This window comes from Alligator mississippiensis, chromosome 14 (assembly GCF_030867095.1).
Source record: "Alligator mississippiensis isolate rAllMis1 chromosome 14, rAllMis1, whole genome shotgun sequence".
Lineage (NCBI taxonomy): Eukaryota > Metazoa > Chordata > Crocodylia > Alligatoridae > Alligator > Alligator mississippiensis.
In genome coordinates, this window is record NC_081837.1 from 4,782,174 (window position 1) to 4,806,451 (window position 24,278).

At 38.7% G+C, this 24,278-nt stretch overlaps 1 protein-coding gene across 5 annotated transcripts in view; it reads left to right on the plus strand.

Annotated features, from left to right (window-relative positions):
• Nucleotides 1-24,278, plus strand: part of USP32 (ubiquitin specific peptidase 32) — a 133,313-nt gene that overhangs the window by 47,002 nt on the left and 62,033 nt on the right. For all 5 annotated transcript variants that reach the window (XM_014608054.3, XM_014608056.3, XM_019493429.2 and 2 more), the window contains exons 3-5: nucleotides 16,479-16,584; nucleotides 17,224-17,342; nucleotides 23,340-23,499. In XM_014608054.3, the coding sequence (XP_014463540.1) occupies nucleotides 16,479-16,584; nucleotides 17,224-17,342; nucleotides 23,340-23,499 (385 nt within the window). The remainder of the gene's footprint in view (nucleotides 1-16,478; nucleotides 16,585-17,223; nucleotides 17,343-23,339; nucleotides 23,500-24,278) is intronic.

Below are 24,278 nucleotides of genomic sequence, written 5' to 3' on the forward strand. Positions count from 1 at the left end.
AGTAACATTTAAATATCAGAGGTGTAAATGGTTACCCTTAGATAATGTTTTGAATCTAGAACCTATCAGCTAATTGCATCATATACATTATAATCTCTTTTTCAAAAACTTAAATTATGCAAACCATGTTCTGTTGGAAAAAATGGCTAACAAAATGTTTATCTACATATTTCATCACTTATTGACTGAAACATTGCATATACTCTTCATTTTTATTAGATTGTGACAACCTAGGTTGCATGACAATTTAGGAAATACTGGACCAAAAGATCTTTAAGACTTGAGAAGGGTTTTTAGATATTTTTACTGTTACAGCAGTGATTTGTTCTGTGCTGAAAAAGCTTGCAAGGCTTCTGTGGCATGTTACTTATTCAGATTCTCCTCTGCTTCATTTATGAGAACATTTCATATAACCACGTAACCATTTTTTAAAAAACTGAGCTGCTTTTATGCTACGTGCTGGCCGGATGTACTTGCATAAAGGTGCAACATCTCATTACTAAAGACGTGGTTTCAGAACTGAAAAATGTAACGTACCTAATTTTTAAACAGTTACAGTGCTTGTTTTGATCCCTAATCCTGCAGTGTATGACAGCGAGGCCGTGCAAAGTCTCATTGACCTCCACAAGCCATCGTGGGCACAACAGTGTGTTCACACATTGTAAAATGTAAGATGATGGCTTTTATTTGTGACTTAGGAAACTTTTCAGGGATTTTGTATATATGTGACTTGCAGTTTGAGGAACTCCCAAAGCCTGCCAAAGGGCCAACCTCTTTCAGATTCTAGGTGTTCTTCCCATATTGGGATTTGAACTGCATTTCTCCTAGTCCATTTTTGCTGAAAGACAAATAGATTCTGCTCTATGGTCTACTTTTTAAATTGTTTAACATTTTTCAGGTAGCTGTATTTTAACATGGTGTCAGCTCAGTGATAGACTGGGTTTCAGCAGCTGGGAAATGGCATAGATTGTGTTTCCAGAAAAAGCATCAAACAACGGCAGTCCTTTCCTCTCGGCCTTCCTCCATAATTATGTGGTCCCTAACCGGCTGGCCTGCTGCTACATTGGTCTACACTTTCTAAGGGGCTTGGAAAAGGGAGTAGTACGCTGTGGGTAAAGAAACCATGAATCTGCTGTCCTTGCAGTATGCCTCTCACCTTTCTTTAAACTGACAGCTGAATTAGTGTTGGTAGTTTGGCGGCAGCAGATCTAAGAATACACTGAGAAGTGGGAGGGCACAGGATTAACTAGCAGGGACCTCTAGAATAATTCACATGTCTGAACCACAGCTCAGGAATAATTTAAAGTGAATACTGTCAGTTTGGATTTCAGCTAACTACTGATTTTTTTTATTTTTCAATTGATATGGTTTTCTGCAGCTCTGCTAATGATGAGTCTTTTCTCTGCAAATGAGTAATAGGCCCTAGAGCAGTGTCACCAGACATATTTGCTCCTGTAGTATCTCCTTTTCGGCCGGCACGCGCCTGCCCACTGACTACTTCAGCTGCAGCACTGGAATGACTTGTCTTGCCATGGGCTTGCGGAAACATCTTTGCGGTCGTTTCTTTTTTGCCCCCTGTTCGCAGGGACGCTTCTGGAAAAGAATGAAGGTGCTGCTGCAGTAGCTCTGGGAAATGAGAGCATCTTCCTTTGCCCCTTTCATTTTCAGTCGCTGTACTTTCCATTCCTGAAGGTAGCTTCTCTAGCATTGCTATTCCTTCTTTCCATTGAACAAAGGTGGACTTGTTTTCTTCTGCATTTTTATCCAGTCCTCTGCAGTACAGATGGTAGTAAGGAGCCATGCCACTATATTTGTACTGGTCCCATGCAGGGGGGAAAAAGACACTGGCTGCTTTCATCCAATCTTGCTAAAGGGGTTAATTTTAAACTAAAAGCTACTGGCTTGCACACTGCAGACACATACTTATAATTAACTGTACTTATTTGTTAAGTGTAAAGCTTCTCTAGTGTTTTCTATCCGAGTACCTTGTTTGTTAATGAATTGCGCCTTTGAAGGAGGAAAACCCTTGTTTCTCATATAGGAAAATGAGATAAAAGACAAAGTCATTCATCAGTGATTGTAGGCTAGGTCTAACATTAAATGTCAGGTCATTTGAAATGATAGCCCGGATTTGAGCCACAAGACAATGTTTTTTATATTGTAAAAAGGAGAAAGTAGTAAACATTTGTAGCTTTACTGTATTTACTGTTGGTGACTTTGGAGACAGGAAAACATGCATTTTTCTTGAACATACTTCTTCCATTCTTGGCATGGAAGACTTTTCTGTAAGCTTGTTCATGCTAGGTAATATTATGTATGTCGTCTCAGGAGAGCCTGACTTTCCAAGGTTTATACATAAATATTATTTTAAAGTCCTTTTCCCTTCTTCAGAAGTCATTTTCTGAGTCAGAAGTACTGAACGGAGAGTTGAGTTTAGATAATCCGGTTATGATTTGCCTGGGACAGGTAGCGTTCTGTGACAGACAGACTTCTGCATAAAACACCACTCCTGCGATTTCTGCTTGTTCCTGTGCTGTGCGCTTCCAGGTTCAGCTGATCAGTTCCCTCTCACCCACATCAGCAAACATGCGTTGCACACTTCCTCCTCCTAAAGGTGGTTTGTGTTGCATGCATATAGTTTCTGTGCTCCAGTGGGATTTGAAACGTTGCTTTGCTTGCCTAGTTTCTGAGAGTCAGGGACATTGAGACTTCCATTTTTTTGCTCTTGTCTTTGGTTTCTTAAACCTTCATTTTGATGCTGTCCTTCTCCTCAAAAACATGTTGTCCTCTACCTTTGCAAAGGAACACCTGTTCTTGTTTGAACAAACTAGTAGAAAAAGTGGCACGGTCAGCTTGTCAGTGGATCAGGCGTGTCATCTGCATGATGCTTCTGGTCATTGCCAGTCTGAGAAGCAGGAGGACGGGAATGTGCATCTTGATGCTGATCCTAATTCCCAAGCACATCTTTAATAGGATACCTGCAATACACAGTTCAAGAAATACGCAGACAGCATTTTTTTAACCAAGTTTTATACCGATTTGTACATAGATAAAATCTACCTCTTTTCCCGATTGCTATAAATCTTCCGATTCCCCTTCTGGCAAATATAAATAAAAAAACCCCCAGAGCTTGAGTTTATTCGTGTGTGGGTATTTGTCTTTTACTTTTGAGGACTCCACTGAAATTCTTTCTTTGTTTGCCAGTAGGACAAATAAAACCGGGCTCTTTCTTGTGCACAACAAGTAGCATAATCCCCTTCCTTCTCAGGAAGACGTTTAGTATTAGTGTGGAGTAGGCTGGGTTCTAATTAAACAAGGTGGTGAAAACACCGCTCTGACTCTTACTAGGGATATCGCATTCTTGGCATGAAATCATGCCTGAAATTCTTATGCTGTGAGTCATAATAAATAAAAGCTTCGGCGATGGCTTTGATTATGCAATGTCAATATATTGCGATCCTTTTCCTGCAGGCTTGTAAAATGAATAGCAATGGGCTTTAAATTATTATAATCGTTAGAAAATCACCATCTTCATGAAACTGTTCTGGGGGGTGGGAGGGCTATTTAAAAAAAAAAAGGTTGTGGTTGCAATACAGGCATTCACAATTATACAGACTGTGCAGTCCAGATATATTTTTACTCTTGCCCTAACTCATCGATAGAATGGGCTCAAACAAGAAACCTTGGGTGTGTCCAGATAAGCGCTCGCGTGCAGTTTGCGGCGCCTCATACCTGTTTGTGGCGTCGCAACGTCCACGCGGCGAACATGCAACTGTGCACCGTGATACAAACTTGCAGAGTGGTGCCAAAATGTGATACTAAGATGTCCCAGTATAACACTCTCCCACCACCCCTCAATCACTGCAGAAAGCAGTGTGGCACACATGGAAGCAGTGTCTACCACCAGAAACAGAGCCTGGCCATCCAGAGCCACACACTGGATGCCAGCCAGGCTCCATGCAGCCAGATCAGCTCTGCCGCTGCCCGGGAGGCCCCCAGGAACCCATGCAACACTGCTGGAGCCAGCCTCCCCGACCTGACCTGGAACAATTTGGTGCATGCTGGAGGACACCTGCAGGGGTGTGCCCTGGGGCACAAGGCAGCATTTGTGACCCTGGAAACTAGCACCTGCACATGGGGACATGCCCTTTGTGTCTTTAATGTTCAGCAATCTGTTTTACATTTCCCCCTTTTAATTCTACTTTCTCAGACCTTGTCAATTATCCTCTCTGATAGTGTTAAGTGTATGATTGTTCCAATTGTTTTAGAATGCAGCCGTCTGCCATGCATTGGAATGGAGAAACAAATGTTCTTACTGTGTGATGTGAAAATAAGAGTGATTTTAATATTCAGGAGAAGAAGGGAAAGTTAAAGGCAGACGAATACATTGCCTTATGACTACACTTCTTGCTTTAGTGGAGTTGCAGCAGCATCCACGACCACAATAACTACTTCCTGCTTTAACAGGAAGGAGGGGGGCATCTGAAATGTGGTATAGAAGCAAAAATGACCAAAACCCACCTGGACTTGATAGTCTGGATGTGAAATCTAACTTACATTTTGATGTCTCAAGGCAGGGAAATTGGATCTTAAAAAAACAGGCTAGAACAAAAATCTTGGATGCTGGAGGTCATAACTCCAGATTTTCTTAACTGAAAGATCTTAAAAGTAGTAATCTTGTCATTTACCTGTACCTAGAAGCCGTGAGTACTTATTCTATCTTTTCTATTCTTATTACATGACTGTGTTCCCTTCATCATAATTAAGCTTTTAGATTTTTATTGATTTTTCTTTTTCTTTTTTTTTTTTACTTCTGTCTTTCACAGTACTCCCTTTAAAATTGAAATTGCTTGAGCACAGAAATGTTATTGGCATTTTTCTGATAAAAGACATTAGCTGTTAGTGGGGAACTTTGAATTAATTGTTACCAAGCACAGGTATCTCCTAATGGTTTTATTTTGTATCCCCAAAGCCAGCCTAGCCTTAAAACTTGCTATTTGTTTTATTTAGATCATGTATAGATCTGGTATGAAAAGACTTGTTATATTAGTAGTACATACATTTGCTAAGATTTGGGCTCTCAAGCTCTTCCTTGAAAACTGTTTCTTAGCTAGCTTTCACACAGCTGTAGAAAACTGTACTTCTTAATAATATCTGTACCTTGGGATCAGAGGGGTTTAGGTACTTTTGCTGTTCAGAAAACGCAATATAATTTCATCACTTGTATTCTGCTCTGAAAGAAAGTAAAGCTGCAGTGAGCAAAGAATTTATTTATTTATTTATTTTAGGTTGGATGTGGGTGTCATTCGTTTACTTTTTTTCCCCTGTGGATACATAGAGCTGCCAAGAAAGCAGCTGGGTATTTAAAAACTTCTCTGGCGTAGGCTTATTAAGTAGACAATCGCTTTTGGTGTTCCAGGCTCAACTCGCGACAGTTGAGCTACAAATAACTGTTTCTAGTAGTGTGGGAGAAAGGGGGCACGATAGCTTTCTCATGAAGTTACAGAAGTAGCATTCAAACTTATCACTTGACACTAGAGCAGTTCTAGTCTCTGCTGCTGTTTTGGTTTGGGTTTTTTTGCATTTGTTTTAATGTACAAGTGCAAGAATGTACTTCTGTATTTAAATGTTTGCGTCTGACAGCTTGCCTTTATTTGTTGTTGGGATTACATGGTTTTCAATGCCACTGCTTAGCATAGACACAGATAGATGGTTGTTTCTGATCTTGTGGGTTGCCCTGAGCTTTTTCTGGGTAGGGTGGGATATAAATCAAAATAATAATAACTTAAGATGAGAGGTGGTTATAGTAACAAGTACTTGAAGTACTTTATTGTCTTTTGTCTCTACTATGAAGTAAGTAGTGGTTAATCTAACTACCATGCTAGCTAAAGCTTTTTAAAAACAGCATGCAGTCTTTTCCCAAGTCTGAAGGAACCCATTATCGCTTCATTAATCTCAAGTTACCCTTCTGTCTTTTTCCAGATGGGAATTTAACAATTTTTATGTAAAGTGAAATCCTTAAAAATAACTGATAAAAAAAAAAAATAATGAAAATCCTAGCATTGTGGCTGTCCTAGGTCTCTGGTTGGCTCATATAATTTTGTATGGGCCTAGTCTTACAATTTAGTACATATAATATTAATTTTGGATCCAGAAGCCTTTAACGGGCATTGGAACTCCTGTTATAGTTGTTGCACAGATGCAAGCAAGTGCAGTCGGTTGAAATCAAAGACTTGAGCTGTGAATGGTCATGGTGATGGATACAAGCTGCATAGCACATGTACAATTTCCACAGGAATATTTGTTTTCAAAGCTTTTACAATGGCATAAAAGATGCCTACATATGGTTTTAGAGCCACTGTTTTCTTCGGAGAAACTCTATGCTAGTTGTGCAGTATAAATTAATATAAACTGTTCATATTGTTCACACTTTTAAAGATATAATAATAATAATAGTGTATGTAAGAGGAGCAAGAGCCCGTTTGTCTATATAAACTTATATAACAAAAAATTTGGCAAAGTTTTTTCAAAACTGTGTTCATATAATAAGCTCCTTTGCAGTATTGCTAATTAAACCACTGATTCTGAACTGGGACCTGTGTCGCCAGACACGGGCTGATCTGCATGGTTCTAGGAAGAAATATGGCTTAATTAGCAATATGCCAGTAGCACGGCAAACTTTCCATTGCTAAAGTAATTTGTTTAGGTTTGTGCGCCTGTAACTCTTTTCAGTGTGATTTTTTGCAACCTAAAGTACGTTCCATGGGGGGGACCTCTAGGAACATCTCAAAAGAAAATATAGCCATCAGAATTGGAGGCCTCCTGGGGTTTGGGAGATTTTTCTTGATGAAATCAAACATGGAATTATTCCGTGGGAAAATATTAATTGTGTTGACTTCTAGAAATGCTGTGGTGATTCTATACACAATGGATGTACTCATGTGTTGCTAAATTACTAACGAAACTCAGAAGCCAGGAGACTTGTTTTACTTGAATTCTATTGAGTATTGCAAGAGAGGCAACATAGTTTAAGTGGGGGGTCTAGCATCCTGGAGTCCTGGGAGGAGGTTCTAGTTTCAGTTATGCTGCTGCAAATCCAGCAAAAATGAAGCCGGATTGGATTGAATTTTTCCAGGTTGATACCAGTGCACCCAATTAGAATCTAACCCTTGTGCTGGAACTGAAGAGTTTTACTTGCTTTATGATCTCAGATTAATTACCATCTTCTTTTTCTTATACCACTCAACTTTCAGGGGTAATGTTACAATTGTTTTAAATTCTTCTTTTAAAGACCTTTGGATAAGACATAGTATGGTATTTTTGTTAAATTGAATTTCTGAAGACTGAATGGCTGATTCTTGGATTTATTTTATTTTAAATGAGCGCACAATATTTTTAATAAGCAATGATGTTAAGAAAATGACAATTCTACTTCTGTATTATATGCAGACAAAGAGTCTTAGATGAAATTCTCCAAACAACATAAGGAAAATGCAAAGCTCCCATAACCCTTCATTGCAGAATACTAAATAATTACTCGTGTATTGTCTGTAACTTCTTTTTTAATGTTCAGAAGTGTTCAGCAACGAATGGCAAACAATAAAAACACCTCTGTTTATTTGCTGACGCAGTCCAATCTAGTAAGATTATAGTGTCTGTTAAGCATATTTTACTAAAGTTATTGCTGTTTTTAATTTGGGGATTATTCACAGAATACATCTTGAATGATTAAAGTAGTAGTTTCAGTATACCACAGTACTTATGAGATAAAGCACGCACGAAAGATTCTGCACGAGTGATGTTGGACTTAAAGTATGTATCATGCTAAGCAAGGAAAGGAGTGAGAATTTAATTATAGGAAGAGAGGAAATGTTTTCAGATGAGATGTAAGAAGTGAAGAGTGACAAGGTGACCTTACAGGAGATGATTTATGAAACAACTGTGGTGAGATGTCCTGAAGGCACAGGAAGTGGAAGTTCAGATGAGGGAAAGTATAAAAGAAAGGCAAGATTTCTTATAACTTATGATAGAAATACTCTGAATATTATAATTGTTTCATGTGTGTTCATGCATCTTTTTATAATGGGGTTAGACAGAGACTAGTTAGTAGCTTAGAACAGCATACTTCATCATTATACATTCTGCAGAGCCATACAGCTAGGAGGGGCTGCATTTGAATTCCTATAGTTCCCAGTAGTGAAGCAAGACTTTTTGACAACAGCCTTGTTCAGTATTGCAAAAGCTACTGTCTTTTACCTGCTATGGAACTAACTACATGCGCGGTCAAATTTGTTCCCATTTCGAGATGTGCTGTTCCAGTAAAGGTGGTGGCGGCAGCAGTAATATTATTACCAGTATTAGTAATAAATGATGACAGTATTAATGATATGCTCAACTGGCCCCAGAGTCACTCCAATCCTCCCTTATTTCTGGGTGCGGTGAGACAAGGATGTGAGTCACAGAGTCACTTAAACATTCTCCATTAGCATCAAAGCCTGACAAGAGGATGCTGTTTTTTTGGTGATCCTGTTGAGGTGTAGGCACAGGTATTATGTAATAACGGTGAGCTTTCGCTTCCCCTTTCTTACATAGGGGGCAAAGGGGGAGAAGGAAGATTTACCTAGGAAACTAGCAGATGCAGCTTTCTCCCTCTTCTGAAAACCTTACCTCCTAATTCTCCTGCAACTACTGATGCTGGGAGAAGGTCTGAAGTGTATAATATAGGAATTGCTTATTGCAAATAGAGTGTACTTTAAAATGGTCAGCGTTTTAGGAATAAAACAGCCCTACTTGATGTACATGTTAGGGAGTATTTTGGGTCTGCTAAAATTTATTCTCATGGATTTAGTTTATCAATTTGCTAAGGCCTTTCCTTAAGTGAATTCAATAAGTACCAAGAAAAATGCATATATAAAAATAAATGTCAAACTTTCTTCACCTTCTTGCTATTTGACACTTGAATACAGGCTCTCATCCAAAAGAAGTTACTTACCTTTTATTTTAAAAAAGCTGTATTCAACTTGGTAAGGTGACATTCCTATAAAATGTAATAGTGATTGTTCAATCTGAGGGAGAGTTTCTAGTGCTCTTTATATTCCTAGCACTTAGTGCTTTTTGGATCAAAAATAGCTATCCTAAGTGAGGATGGCACTCAGCTGGCTAGCTGAGCTAACAACATATTTTTAAATATGTTCTTAAATGCTTTGAATTATTTCCTTTGTCTGCTAAACGTAAATCACCTGCATATACAACGTAGCCTCGGAGGCATCTTATATAATCAAAACGATTAAGAGTAAAAGGTGTGGAATTTTAAATCGCTGCCGTGACAGCGTGCGTGGAGTGCATACAATCACTGTACCCAAATAAGCACAAATTTAGCTTTCATAATTTAGCCCCTGGAGCATTTGTAAATGGATTAAACTGAAGTAATAGAAGAGGATGATCTGAGCATCCTCTGGGAAACTAATCTATTTTGGTAGTGTTATGTATCAAACAGAGTGGAATGAAATTGGAGGTTCTGCATAATACCTTGCTTAAAATGTGCTCCATCTGTACTCAAACCTGCATTTGACTGTACATGCCTGTGGACATCTTGTACTACAAGGGAGAGATATAAAGATGATTGGTTAATGATAGGGAGCAGCAAAGGACTTACCTGAAATGGCAAAGGAGGGTATGTCCAGGTACCGTATGTGTTTCTCCTTGTAAATATGACTTGTGCAGTCTCATTCCTGGAAGCCAGCATAATAGTGCTGATGAGGATAGGACACTGGCATTTTTAACACCCAGATTACCTGATCCGGTTTGAAACTGTTTGAAGAGAAATGCTGTAAACACGGATAAATGTTCATACCCTGTATAAGTAGTACTCTATTTGCACTGCTGGAACAGCAGCAGCAGGAGGAGGTTTTTCACTCGGAAGACTGGTGTTGACCAGGTACGAGTTGCACTCGTTGCTGATTAGCATGAAATGGTTAAAACGCTGAAACCAAAGTATTGCTTTCAGAAAACCTGAGCTCCATTTGTGCTGGGACCATAAACATTAAGGACACAGAGCAGATGTCGCTATCTATGGTGGGCTCAGCTTTCTTATTCTGCTGCTACTTATTTAACAGGCCTCCTTCAGGCTGTTTTTGGAGGGCTGGGGGGACTTTCTACTCTTGGGGAGAGCTGAAATGGTGTTCTGGACTGTCTAATAAACACAGAAATGGTACTAGGAAAGGTATTCACATGCCTGGGATGCAGTTGAATGCTGTCATGAACAGCAGCATCTCATCTAGGAAAAAAACTAACAAGATGAAGATAACCATAAAGGAAAACAAGTAGCTTTGCAGAAGCAAAACACAATTCTTATTGGAGACTTTTGGGAGTTCTGATAGACAAGCTTTAGTAGAGCCGACTTCATGAGAGTAGTTCAATAACACTTGTTGTCCACTCTTCATTTCGCTCTACCACAGCCATTATTAAGATCGGCCTCTTGTATATCCTCTGCTCCGCCAAAAGGCGAGTGCACAGAATCGCACTGTTTTCATTAGACTGTGTACTAGGCAGGAAGGTCAGGTGCCAGGTGAGGATAATAGAAATGGCATGTTCAGGTCCCAGTTCAGTAACATCTGTGGGTCTAGACTACCCGGGAGACCCGAGGATTATCCAGAAGTGAATGGAAATTGGCAGCCAGAGTCTTGGGGTTTTGTCTGCAGGAGTGATTTCCCTTGGTTTGCAACAGGAGAAATTGTTTTCCTCAAATCTGTTGTTCCACTCGATCTGTGATTAAGAAACTAGGATTGATTTATTCTGGCGGATAGAAATTGATTCAACTCGTACAAACTTCAGGGGGGCGATGGCGTTCTCTTCCTGTCCATCACCGATGGGTCTGTTTCTATCCACAAACGGCAAGCAGGCTGAAGCAGCATTGTAACCAATCTCTTCATCTCCCTAACCAGAATTTCCTTTCTTGGAGCAAGTTCAGAAAAATTTTCCTAACATGCAATTCTTAAGTAGGCAGTAAACCTAGAAATTATTGAGAACACAAGCAAATTGCTGCCGAGGGGTGATGTATTTGATGAGCTATTAGCTCAGAAGTGTCAAGATCTCTGACTGCTGATTTCATTTTTGATCTTCTCTCAGCAGTCCAGGAGAATCTTTTAAAGGGCAGGCGATGTGCACTAAAACTCTTGACCTCACTCATGCACTTTTCTGTCTTTGTGTGCTAGGCACAGACGACTGTTAAATTAACATCTCCATGATTAACCCCGATTGCTCTGTCGTGAAATACAGTTGCTGGTGGCCCTTCCATTCACCAGCAGTCCTCCTCCCCTAAATGTCAGAGAAATGATGCCAATAACCTACAGATAATTTGTAAAACAAAACCAAAATGAACTAATTCCTGCAGATGCTTTCCCAAAACAGTGATGCTGTCTGCTGCAATTTATCTTGCAGATCAAACTCTGTGCCACATGAATCATGGAACATAATTGAATTATTGTGTAATCTGATATAATGAAATGACAGAAATAATAAGTTACTGTTCAGTGTGTTCTGCAAGCTGAAATTATATCTGGACATTTGGCTCCTATCAGCCTGTCTTTTCGGGCTCAAGGCTGCGGTGAAATTTAGGAGATCCTGTAAAGTTCACATGCATGGGAAAACCAGAAGGTGATGTAGGCTTGCTTCCTTTGTTGCCGTCCAGAAGGTTTCAAGTGCCAACAATCCTGCAGCCTTCACTAGCCCTTTAAAAAACGTATTGCTGTGTGTTCTCGTAAACTTATACTAACAGACATATGGCACAAGATGTTGCTTTCGCTAGGTGAATACTTAAGTGTCTTCAGACTCGAACTGTATGGAAGTTAGTCAAAAAACTCCCAAATGAGCAATATAACAGAACTTCAGTAAATAATGCCTGCAGCTTTTCATAAGGAAGGTAATCTATGAAGCACTGAAATGCATAATCCTTTTAAAGTACAGTTTGATGTTTGCAGACAACAAAAACGGTATTTTTTAAGATTGTGTTAAGTAAAGATTTTGATCTGTGCTTAAAACTAGGGAGGTGACATTTCACAAATGGTAAGATCTCTTGGAGTTGGATGACAAATCCTAAGCCTTTCCCTTGTAGCTTGGTATGTAGAATCTGTGATTGTTTAAGTGTATTGTAGGGTATTATGATTACCCTTGAGGAAAGAGCTGCACTAGCATTGCATTTCCAAGTAAAAGTCAGGAAAGGTCATTTGTCAGATAAAAAGATACTTCCAGTGTGGGACAGTGTAAAGAGAAAAATATGAAGGTGGAAGAAAATGCTGATCATTTGCCTGTTTTGTTAATCTTTATATTCTCAATACCAGTCAGTGAAAATGGAAGGTATTTAAATGACCAGGATTTTGATTTGTTATAGCACACTTACAAGTACCCTCTTGCAAGTAAGTAAAATCCCAAATAAATTTGTAAATTTAATTAAAAATCAGTAGAAATGCAGCTGAACTCTTGTCATCTTAAATTATTTTCCACTCAACAGTTTAGAAAAATCCTGTTTCTTTTGAAGTCTGTTTCCAATTTTGTCACTTATTCTAGTGGGTGAAAGTGTAATAATTACAGGGCCAAATTTTGTTCTGCTCTCAGTGTAAGCTGCATTAATTCTGTTGAAGTCTTCACATTGAGATTTCTTGGCTTGCAATTAGAGTAACAAATATTGACGTCTGTCAGGTCTTTTTGGCAAGCAGCCTTCTTACGTATAGATCTGAGTGAGTTGGTACTTCTGTTTTTCCTCTTTTTGGAGCATTAGTGTTCATGTTTTGCAAAAGAATTAGTCTGGTGAGAATTGATTGCCTTTTATTAGACTTTGTTAGAATGCTGTTGCGCTGTCCGGTTCCCTTGAGAATAAAAGACTATAATTGATAATGGATTGCAGTTGAGTGAGCAACATGTCCTACATGGTTATGACCATCGTGTCCCCCACAAGGTTATCTAAATGCTCTTCTGAAATACTTTTAAGTGCAGTTTAGCTTAGTAAGGGTAGAAACTTGTAAGCATTTAAAAAAAACCCAAAACCCACCCTAATCAACCAAAACAAAATCTACTGAGCTCTGGGTACCTCAGTTTTAGAGGTCCCATTCATTATTCGATACGCTTGAAGTGCTGTTGTTAGGTATGTTTTTTCCATATAACTGGTGGTAGCGTTAAAGACTGGTGCCATACCAAATGCACTTGCCATTTGTCATTTTAAAATATTCCCCAGTTCCTCAAAGTGAGTAGAACACGCACGTTTCCCGTCGGTGGTAAAAAACTTACAATAAGTTTAATCTAATATAGCCCATGATGCATAGCAGTATAATATGTAGGATCGTTCTTGTACAGTAAAGCTGTGGCTCTTTGTTGCATTTAGTAGTAGTAGGCAGCTGTCGATTATTCTGGATCATGGTGTACACGTGAAAGGTCACCTGGACCTTTGATGTGTATACCTCGTCAGGAGTGCGGAGCAGTGGATGCTGCCCAGACCTTCCAGCCCCACTTTAGACCATTGAGACCATATCCAAAGGCCAGACTGAGTCTGTATGTTCAGGGCCTTCATAGCTGCAGTTATGCGTGCCTCAGGGAATCGAACCCTAATCCCACATGGCAGATAAGGTTTCCACCACATGAAAAGAACGAGATGTTAGCTTTTTCATGCATGTTGTAAAAACATTAAGCAAGCCAGACCCATGCTTCAATTTTGAGCTAGTACAGGACTTTGAGTATGTAAGGGAAGCTATGCAAACTGAAAGGGGAACTCTCTCCTTTCCTTTTTTATTCCAGGTCAGGCACTTCCCCTTTTGCCTTGAAAGTGCTCCAGAAGACTAATATGGCCTGTAAAGTTGATATTTGCTGTTTCCACTCTTGTTGATTCTTCAAGTCTCTCTGATTGTAATGCCACTTTTAGGTTTTCTGCTTTCCAGTTTCTATACTGGCCTACAAATGTACAATATCAATTCAGAAACAAGGTGTGCAATTTTGTGGCAACATGGAAAACTATTTAATGCATCTCAAGCTGTCCTTCAGTGAAATCTAATAGCTGGAAGTAAAATGGACCAGTTCTCCATGGGTCACCTGAAAGTGTTCCAGGGACTTGCAGTAGTCCCCAGACCATCGTTTGGGAACACGTACCTTAATGGTAAACACATGACCTTCTTGCTCCCAGGTCAGGGGTGGGCAAAACACGGCCCGGGGGTCAGATGCAGCCTGCCAGGCCATTCTATCTGGCCAGCGGGGCCCCTAAAAAATTTAAAAAATTAACTTTTATCTGCCCTGGGCTGCCTGTCATGTAGCCCTCAATGGTTTGCCGAAACTCAGTAAGCGACCCTCTGCCCAAAATAGTTGCCCACCCTGTCCTAGGTCTTATTCATGCTTTTATAGCTGAATTGGTGCACATTACAGCTTCAAGCTGAAACTGGTTTAGTGTGATGGCTTGTGCCTCATCTTTGAGCTGCACATGCCAGAGATATGTATGGAAATGGAAAGGGTGCAGCTATTAACATGGAGCTGTTAAGGATCATGCGTAAAATTGAGGATATTTCTACATTAATTTTTAAGGCCCAGTGACCTCTAATGTATCTGTTAATGATAGTAGGTACAAAGGAGTGTACTGATAGCTGCTGTTGAAGACAATAATAGTTTTGTTTGCATTTCTGAAGGCATAGTTTGAGGTGTTAAGACTAGGCAACTATTGTTATTGTTATCATTATTATTATTTTAAATACGATCAATTCATTTTAATATTATGATTATTAATATTATATTAGGGAAATATTTGTAGAAGGCAACATCTTCTGAACTATTATGCTGATTTGCTTTACTGCAATCAAAGGCTTATTCTCTTTTTTAAATAACTGGGTTTTTTTTACTAAGTAAAAGGAGGACTTCAGGCAATTGCTGCTGAGCACAGTCTGCCAGCCAAACCGTAAGCAACACAAGAAGATCATTTTGTTCTGTTGTGTGTGACAGTAATAGTTCCCCATTAGCCAGACTTAATACTCTTTTCTTTATGGTTACCTACATGAAGCAGTATCTGCTTAAAAAAAGAGAAAGCGAGAAAATGTGAAGTTTTTAAACTAATTTTTTCCAGAAGTGTAACTTCAAATTCTAATATCCAGTTACTTTTTTTAATAGTGCGAAGGAACTGATGCTTGCAGGTTATGTGAGAGGAGGGCATTTGAACTGATGGGCTTATGTTAAGTTTAGTCGTGCTGGAAATAAGTGTATCTACTATCTCCTCTTTTTTCTCTAAAATTAGAGGGGGAAGTGAAGTAAGTAGCATCTGAAATAAACAAGTTTAGTGATTTTTATTTACTAAAAATAATGGTTGGTTGTTCTACAGTTGCATCCTCTTGAATATCATATCTATAAATGCGGAGTTAGTTAAATCTGCTGACAAACTGAAGAGTTCTGCATACTTTCTGTTGTATGAAAAGTGAAGGTTTCCATCATACAGCTGAACAGTACATTCCTAGGGGCTGACTTAAGACATTTATTTCCCTTCAAAAGAGTTCTTAATTTCCATTGCCACCTGCAAATGTTTATAGAACTTCAGCAATTGCATGGGTTTTAATGAGAGAGAATGCATCTAAACTTTAATGCATGGATACTGGCTTGTATTTTTATATACCCTAGGTAAAAATATCAGTGGAACAAGATCCCTTGCTTTTGCAAGCATTAATAAGTTTTGGTAACCTGCACTTATTTTTTTGTACCATGAACTTCTGTTCATGTTTTTCCCATTAAAGTATTCATGGTGGAATTGCTGCTACAATTCCAGATAACCTAACCATTATTTAAACAGCCATAATTTAATTTTCAATAACTTAGTACAGCTACTTCAAACTCCCAGGGATAAAATTTGGTACTCTGGACCAGTGGGGTATGTTTTATGTATTCCAGCTTGTAGCGGTAAAGCAAACAGCTCATCTTGTCTTGGATCTCCTTCTGACCAAAAAAAAGTTCTCATTCAAACTATGTACTGAGATCTTCCTTTTTAATCTCTTCTGTGAAAACCATTGGGCAGAGATGAAAAACACTTTAAATGTGGATGTGCACGGATTTCTTTGCCAATAGAGACAAGCGCTTTGGAAGAGAAGAAACAGCGCCTCCCCTGCTCACCCCCATACATAAACCAGAAACCCTGTCAACAGTTTCTCTATGCCAACAGCTTATGGGTGAGAGGTGGGTGTGTAAAAATGTTTTTCACAACCACTCAAGGCAAGACTTTCCTTCTGGGTTTAGCTCATCTTGCAGAGGCTCTTCTTGTAGCTATTGGGGTAGCTGAGAAATCCTAGCCAAGCTACCTAGTGAGTATGGGTAGTAAAAGCTTCTAGTACAGAAGAGGTGATTAGCGTGAAAGCGACAGAGTATTAATGCCTGAATATCGCTTGTTGCTTTTTTCTCCTCCTCGTATTTTGGGTTTTTGTCCAGCAGTTTAAAGACCGGAACTAACTGTTTTATTTTGTTACTCCTAGGTTATTTACTGCTCGTTTGGGGGAACAGCCAAAGGACTACATTTCAATAACCTGATAGTAGGTTTAGTCCTGCTTACAAGAGGCAAAGAAGAAGAGAAAGCAAAATGTAAGTAACATCAGCCTAACAAATGTGTATAATAATATAGAAAATATAAAACATGCAATTTTCAGTTGCCATATAGTCAAGAAGTACATTTTTATTTTAATAGGTAAACTTGGAAACATTCAATAAGCTAATAAAGATACAGTGTAATCCAGTGTCCTATTAACTGCAATTTCAGTTAAAAACATTTTTTAAACGGCGCGTCTTGGTACACATTCAGGATGTTTGAGTTTTGCGGTATTCAATGAAATGAACTGATCCAGTGTCACACAGTGAATAGAAATATTTGGCTGTTGAGGATTTTCTGTGTATGCTTTGGGAAGAGTAGGACAAAGTTATGTTTTTGTTCTAAGGATGTTCTTTAAAAAGTGAAAAAAATCTTCTGCACAGGCTTTTGTTTGTCTTCCTTTTTAAGCTGACCTATTACTTGCTTTTTCTTTGGCTAGGAGGTAGTAATATAATGAAAGACTAATTAATGTAAACCCTTGAGTTACACCACAACTTAGTGAAATTAATCTAAATAAGGCTCATGCCTTGATTACAGCACAATTTTTGGCACTCTGAACTTGATGTTTGAAAGGTTATCTTTTATAACAGTAATTTTGTTATGCTTATGTAGTTTAATCTATCCCTTTTACCCAGATATTTTCAGTCTCTTTTCCAATGAATCTGGAAGCTATGTCGTCCGGGAAGAGATGGAGAGGATGCTTCACGTAGTTGATGGCAAAGTCCCAGATACACTCAAGAAATGTTTCTCTGAGGTATTTCATAGGTTTTTAACCTATTGAATTTATACCACTTGAACATTTTACAGCTTTGAACAAATTTATTTTCTTTTGTATCGCCTTACTGCATGTGTTTAAAAATTTGAGGTGAAGGTGTTTATACAGGGTTTAAATTCTAAATGTTAAGTTATGACCTATACATGCAGCCTTTGCTGATAATTCTATCAGGTAGGTATATAGGCATTTCCTTCACTGTGTCCCTGAACTTCCAAATGCCTAGACACATGCGTCATTTCATATGCATGTTTGTAGTGGATCAGTGCCTGATGTTAAGATTGTCCTAATGGCTTTAATTTAAACATGCATGTTGTTAGCAGGGTTTTCTCAGCATGTACAGGAACAGAGTGTAGTGGTATAAGAAAAACAGAGTGTAGTGGTATAATCTTTTGATGTTAGTGATATAATCTTATTATTTCTAATACCATCTCTGAAAGATGTATCTGTTCAGAGCAATCAAAAAAACCAAAAGCCTACTAAATGCGCTAATTTAAAAATAGTTGCTTCAGCATAGCTCAGACGTTGCTTGAGAAGAAGAGACCAAATATACCTGTGTGGGTTTATTGTAGAAATACAGACTCTGTGACCGAGGTTTTGTCACAAAATGGAGCCATCAGTGCACTTGTACTAAACAGGCTTATTGCATCTGAAATGAAGGAAAGTGTTGGTATTCTCCTGGTAAATGAACAACACAATTATGGAGGGGGGGGTATTCAAAAGAGCAGAGTATGGTTAATGATATTTATTTGAAGGAAAATAAGAAAAGCTGTTTATTGCAATCATATATAGAGTATTAATGAATTACTGGATTTTTGTAGTATTTTGAATGTTTTCAAAAGATGAAGTCTTCTTCAAAAAAGAGAAACTGTTTGCTGTATATACAAGCGAGAAGGCTGGTCACCGTAGGTTTATAGATGGGTAGCAGTTGTCGTAGGTGGTTCACTTGCGTACGAGACTGACTGTCATTTTATAAGTCTCAGACCCTTTTGCAGCGAGACCCTGAGTAAACACTGAACTTGCTGATTATAGCCTTGGGCAATATGTAAAAGTCCCTTTTAAGTGTGGGCCATTTACTACGTTGCATTTCACTCTTGATGCAAATATAACCCTTATTTCAGGGATACAGCAGATTAACTTCTTTTAATGAAAAGCAGAGGCAGAAAGTAGCAGCACATAAAAGTTCTCTCATAAGTAAGAATTAGGTGTTAATGTTTTTGGTTTTTGACTTTTGCTTCCTGTACAGTGTAAATTTAAACAGAGTTACTTTTTGAAGGTTGATGGAAAGCACTCTACTTTTTGAAGCATTGCAGGCCGTTAAAAAGGTGCTTTTTCAAAAACCAAACTGATTTCAATTGTCTTTGAGAACAAGTTTTTTAGTTGCATAGTTGGATAGCGTCTTTCCCTTTGGAAACCTTTCTTGGCCAACTTCAGAGATAAGCAAAGAGGTAAAGAACAGCTTTCTATTAAAAAAAAAAAAATACATTGAAAACTAGCCAGTTCCCCTGCTGCCCCCACCATCAACTTGTTGTATGTCTACCTTGGGAGCATAGCAGACCGTACATCAGAAGATGTTAAGCTGAAAACGCATGTGCTGTTTGCCACAGCAGCTGTCATAAAGGGAGGAGGAAAAGGAGGCTTATCCTTAACAGTCCTTTAATGTGAAATTTAACTGACTGCCCTTATCAGGCTGTCTTGGTTAGATTATTTTTGCTTCCCATACCTTTATTTCTAAAAGAAACATTTTGCTATTACAGCACCCTTCATTCTCATAGTCAGTTCAGCGTTAGGATTTATTGGACAGACTTCTGCCTTCATGAAGCTCTGCTCTCCACCCACTCACCCTGTTGCAGCTGATTCTGTTTTCTGCAGAAGACATGAATTATTACTAACCTCAAGACCTTAGTTAGATGAGGAACTTTCCATGTCACACAGGGTCTTCTGCTTTCTGTCGATTGTAGCACAGCATGTTCTTCTAACAAGTACCAAATCGGTCTTGAGTTTGATGTGGAAGAACAGGCAAAGCTTTATTCATGAGGCCCCATAATATTATAACTTCTGAATTTAGTCAGAGCTATCAGCTTATTGCTTTTAATTCAGATAACCACCTCTCTCAAATAGCAGCTAGACTAGATTGGAAGGGAAGAGTATGGCGTTTTGTTCACAGTCTGGGCTCTGATTTGTTGTGAGACCCAAGTTAGGCAAGTCTCTTAACCTATCTGCACTCATTTTACCTATTTAATCCACCATGCAAATGGTTGGACTTAATCTTTGTGGTGTTTATGGAGACTCTTGTTTAAGAAGGGCTGTATAAGTGCAAGATATTATTAACTAGTATTTCCCCATGACTAATAACCTGATTAGGAATCCATTTTTTTGTTTGGTGTTGGATGACTTCAGGCCAGCAAAATTTAGTTGTATTTTTATGTATCGGTGAAAACTGAAAAAGGGAGGAAAGCTTCCTGTTCATGTTGAAAAAAAATGTTGATTTGTCTTCAAGCTGATTTTACTTTATTCAAGATGATCACTCCAGGGCCTGGTGTTGTATGCAATAAGAGATTTTGCTTCAGCAGATCTGGAAGCGTTATGATGTTGGCAGGCTCTTCATGCTTGGCAAAAATCACACATGCACAGTAAAGACCAGTCCTCAGAGACTCTCCATTTCTAGTGTTTGCTATTTATAAATTGTCCATCTATATAGCATGATGAAATATATGCTAAAAATGAATTTCATGCTGGTCAAGAGACTGTAAGGTACTTAATGGAGATGTTCCAGGAGAAAAATCTGTCTCATTTGTTACAGTTTTCCTGTCTTACTAAAATGTCCTATATTGATCTTCTTTTGAAATGAAAATAGAATGTTATAACCTTCTCAACAGGATTTACTAGCCTGTTCATCATACTAGGTCATTTTGATAGCATGCTCTGGGTAAGAAGAAAGTTTTATGTTCCTGCTGTAGGCCTTCCTCCTTGTTGTCTGGCCGATGAGTTTACAGTTTCAAGGATGGTATTTATAGGGGCCTTTATTCTTTTCTGCAGAATTATTACATGCACTTAACTAGAAATACAAGCTGGAAAATGCACCTGCTTTATTCTGCTGTTTCAGAAATGCAGAAAACAAATTAACTGGTGATGTCTATATTGTTGTATTTCCTTAAATATTTTGGAAATATTTCCAATCCTAAACCTTACTGTATTGCATTGAATGACTTTTTTGTTTCCCTGAGTAATTGGAAGAGACTTGATCATCTTTACCTTGGACTTCGTCTTGGCTTCTACGTATTATTAGCAAGTGTCAAATCGTATGACAGTGCTTAAATGTGTGTTGCTTGATTCCATTTTGCACATCAGGGATGCAGAGATAAATTCAGTGTAATAGTCTGTCTTGTCTTCTGTTGTGAAATTCCATTTGAGAAGAGGGAATTGGGCTATGAAACCTTCACTTCTGACAAGCAAACTGAATGGAGGATGCTTAAAAGAGGCTAACTTAGAGCTAGTTACAGGTGTTTCCTCCCCCACTGTGAATGAAATGTTATCAAATGACTGCTGGCATTATAGAAGAACTGTCCATCTTTGATCCTAGATACTCACTTGAGTAGATCTTTCTTGGCTATTTAATTTTTTTTTCTTTTTTTTTGTAGAAAACAAAAACTCTTATGTTCACATTCATTCTTATAGTAAACTGAAGAACAGAATCTGTCCCTTACAACCGAGAACCGCAGAGGGGATTTGGTCTCAAACGCAGATAACACTTAAAGGATTTGTGTACCTTATTAATGTTACTGGCATCTCAAACTCTACTGCCTATCCCAAGATTGTTCAGGGTGTAACACTTATCTAACTTGGGCCTACGCCCAATGACTTGAGTTTGAAAACTATTTTAATATTTCTGGGGTGCACATATAACTATAGAACAACATCTTTTGTTTCATTTTTCTTCCATTCATCTCTGTCAAAGTGTCGAGGGCAGTGGGGAGTTAGCCATTTATATGTAGTTAGAGGCAAAACTCAGATAATGAGATTCAGGATTTTTCAGGTTTATTTGAATGTTCCTGAGGGTATCAATGTAATGCCCTTGAAATGTTTTCTTTTTATTGCTTTTCATCTACAGATGTCTTTTTCCCCCTACTTTTTAAAAACCATAATACAGTCTGTAGTCATTTCAAATAGTATTTATTTTAAAATTATACAGGTATTCAGAGGATCGTGTCTCAAGCTTTTTTTCCCACATTTTTAATCACAACCATTCAGCTTGTTCATGACATGCTGAATTTGTGCTCACTGTGTTGTCAGGCAAAGGTGATGCAGAAGAGCCACAAAATGGGTTGGAGGGCTGGAGAAAAATCATTACAATGAGAGATTGAAGGAGCCCATTCTGTTTAGATTATCAAAAAGGAGGTTAAGGTGATTTGATTGAAATATAGAAGTATCATTAGAGGGAGGAAGTAATGAAGACTAAAGGGCTCTTTAATCTAGCAGCAAAAGGTATATAAAAAAACAGGGTCTGTAAGATTAAACCAGACCCTTTTGAGTTAGAAAATAAAGCGCACATTTTTAACACTGAGGGTGATGCACCAGAGGAAGTGATTGATTCTCGGTCTCTTGATGGTTGAAAGCTGGGCGCCTTTCTGGAAGAAGCTTTCGCCAAATACTAGTTATTGGGTTGAGTATAGGGATGAAATGTAATATGTGACATACCAACGGCTGGGTGCAATAACCTAATGGCCCCTTCTGGCCTTTAAACTCTTAATTTCCAAAATATCACTGGAAAATGTTGCATTCCTGGGCAGATACTCGTCTGTCTTTTTTACGCATGCACACCCCCACACTCCCAAAAAAGGCCAGGGCTGACAGATGGGAATCTGGTGATACGCTCGGCGTGTGCGGGTGGCAGTCTGTAACATGCAGGTGTGTCTTCAGCAGCAGAATGCTCCGAGTTCATATGCTGTGAAGATTACTAACAGCCATACACAAAACACAGATGCACAAACTTACCTGCTTGAAAACATTTTGCATAGTGTGAATCAACTGGTAACTAATTCCCCCTTTAACTATTTCTAGTAATAAACTAGTTTAAAAGTATTTGGCACTGTACTAGTAACGTAGGTGTTGATTGTTTTATCGTCAATGAATTGTTAGTTTTTAATCCCCCTGCCAATAAAACATCCTGGATTTGGCCTGCTTTATTGTCATTACAGGACTCCATGTTAGGGGTGTCTGCCTAATCGGGTTTCAACTTGAGTAATGGTATTCCATTTATCAGCATCTTCCCTGCAATATCAGTGTTAATATTCAACTTCCTTTCCTGCATTAAACTGTTTAGTGTTTCTATAGGTATTGTTATCCAGTTGTGTTTCATGTTAGAAGTGGTTGCACTTGAGTGAAAAATGTAATGATTGTTAGGATGTGACTCGTAGGTTGATTTGTACGTATATTGCCACATGTTTTCTGAGCATCGGGTTTATGTAACTTTGTGCTGATTATACTGATGCCCATCAGCTGCAGTTGTCCCAATGGTATGATTAGTATTTGTTCTCAGTTCTCCATCGTCAAAGGGCTTTGTATACTTGATTGCATGGCTGTCATGGGGAATACATTATAATTCTATGATGCGTCTAATCTGGGGATTTTTCAGTTTTTTTTATCAGCCAAAATAAAACTGGTTAAGATGGATAAACACTTTGAGTCATGGGGAAGTTTCATTCCCATTTTACTGAGAACCCATGCCTTAGCTTCTCTAAGCACCTCTCCCCAGCACACTAGTGGCAGAGCTGAGAATAGTAACCCAAGTACTCATTTCCCAGTCCTGTGCTTATTTCAGGGCAGGATGGAAGAATTGGCTTGGTTCCCTATAAATTGCTTCAGCACCTGTTATGGGGTTACCCTACTTCTCATTCATGCAGCTGACTGGTTCATGTTTCTACTGCTGCAGGAAGAATGAATGACGACTTGCTCAATTTTCCTTTATTTTGATTGTAGGGTGAAAAGGTAAACTATGAAAAGTTTAAGAACTGGTTATTGCACAACAAAGATGCTTTCACATTTTCCCGTTGGCTGCTGTCTGGAGGAGTGTACGTTACGCTCACCGATGATAGTGACACCCCTACCTTCTATCAGACTCTGGCTGGAGTCACACACTGTAAGTAAACGCTGTTTCTTGCTGTGAAAATAGTTGTTTTTCTTACAGCCTGTGCTTTTGCTATTGATTTTGTAAAACTGAACTTTTGCCTCCGATCGTTCAGTAAATCACAACTGTTTTACCCTCTACTCTGTTCTTCTGCTGAGGTAGGTTATCTTGTTGTCCACGCAATCTTTTTCTAATGTTTTCCTTTCTACATTCCTCCTTGTGGTATTTCACTATACATAAGTAATTTATTAGGCAAAACAGTATGGAGATCACAAGATGCGTTTTAATTGAAGTAGGCAGGTAGCAACATTTTTCATATTACAAAAAATATAGATATATATCTTCCACTTGGCAGACACCAGTACCTTTTTTCTAATGAAGTTAAACAAAAAGACTTATTAATTTTGTCTTTTGTTCAGCAAATATCGCAGTTATCAATGCACATCTGAAACTAGTCTTTGTCTCCTCGAAAACAGCAGTTTTCACGAGGTGAAGCTGGACCAAGTTGCCCTATGCCTCATCTGCGTATAAACTTTTGGAGCATCCCGGTTCCAGTCCTGGTGGGGGGCTAATTAGCACACGGATCCTTTGTGGGGGGTATCTGGAGTACACATGCATACTGAGCAGTACTGAGCTGTGGGGTTACCTTGGCTTGAAATGGTGTTGACTCTGCTTGGGCCCAGCCCCATGAACTGTGTGGTATAAATCACAAGCCTTTGGCTTTGGACCAACATCATGCCTAGTTTGACACCTACTTGTATGTACTACAAAGTGCTCAGAGGTGTGTTTAT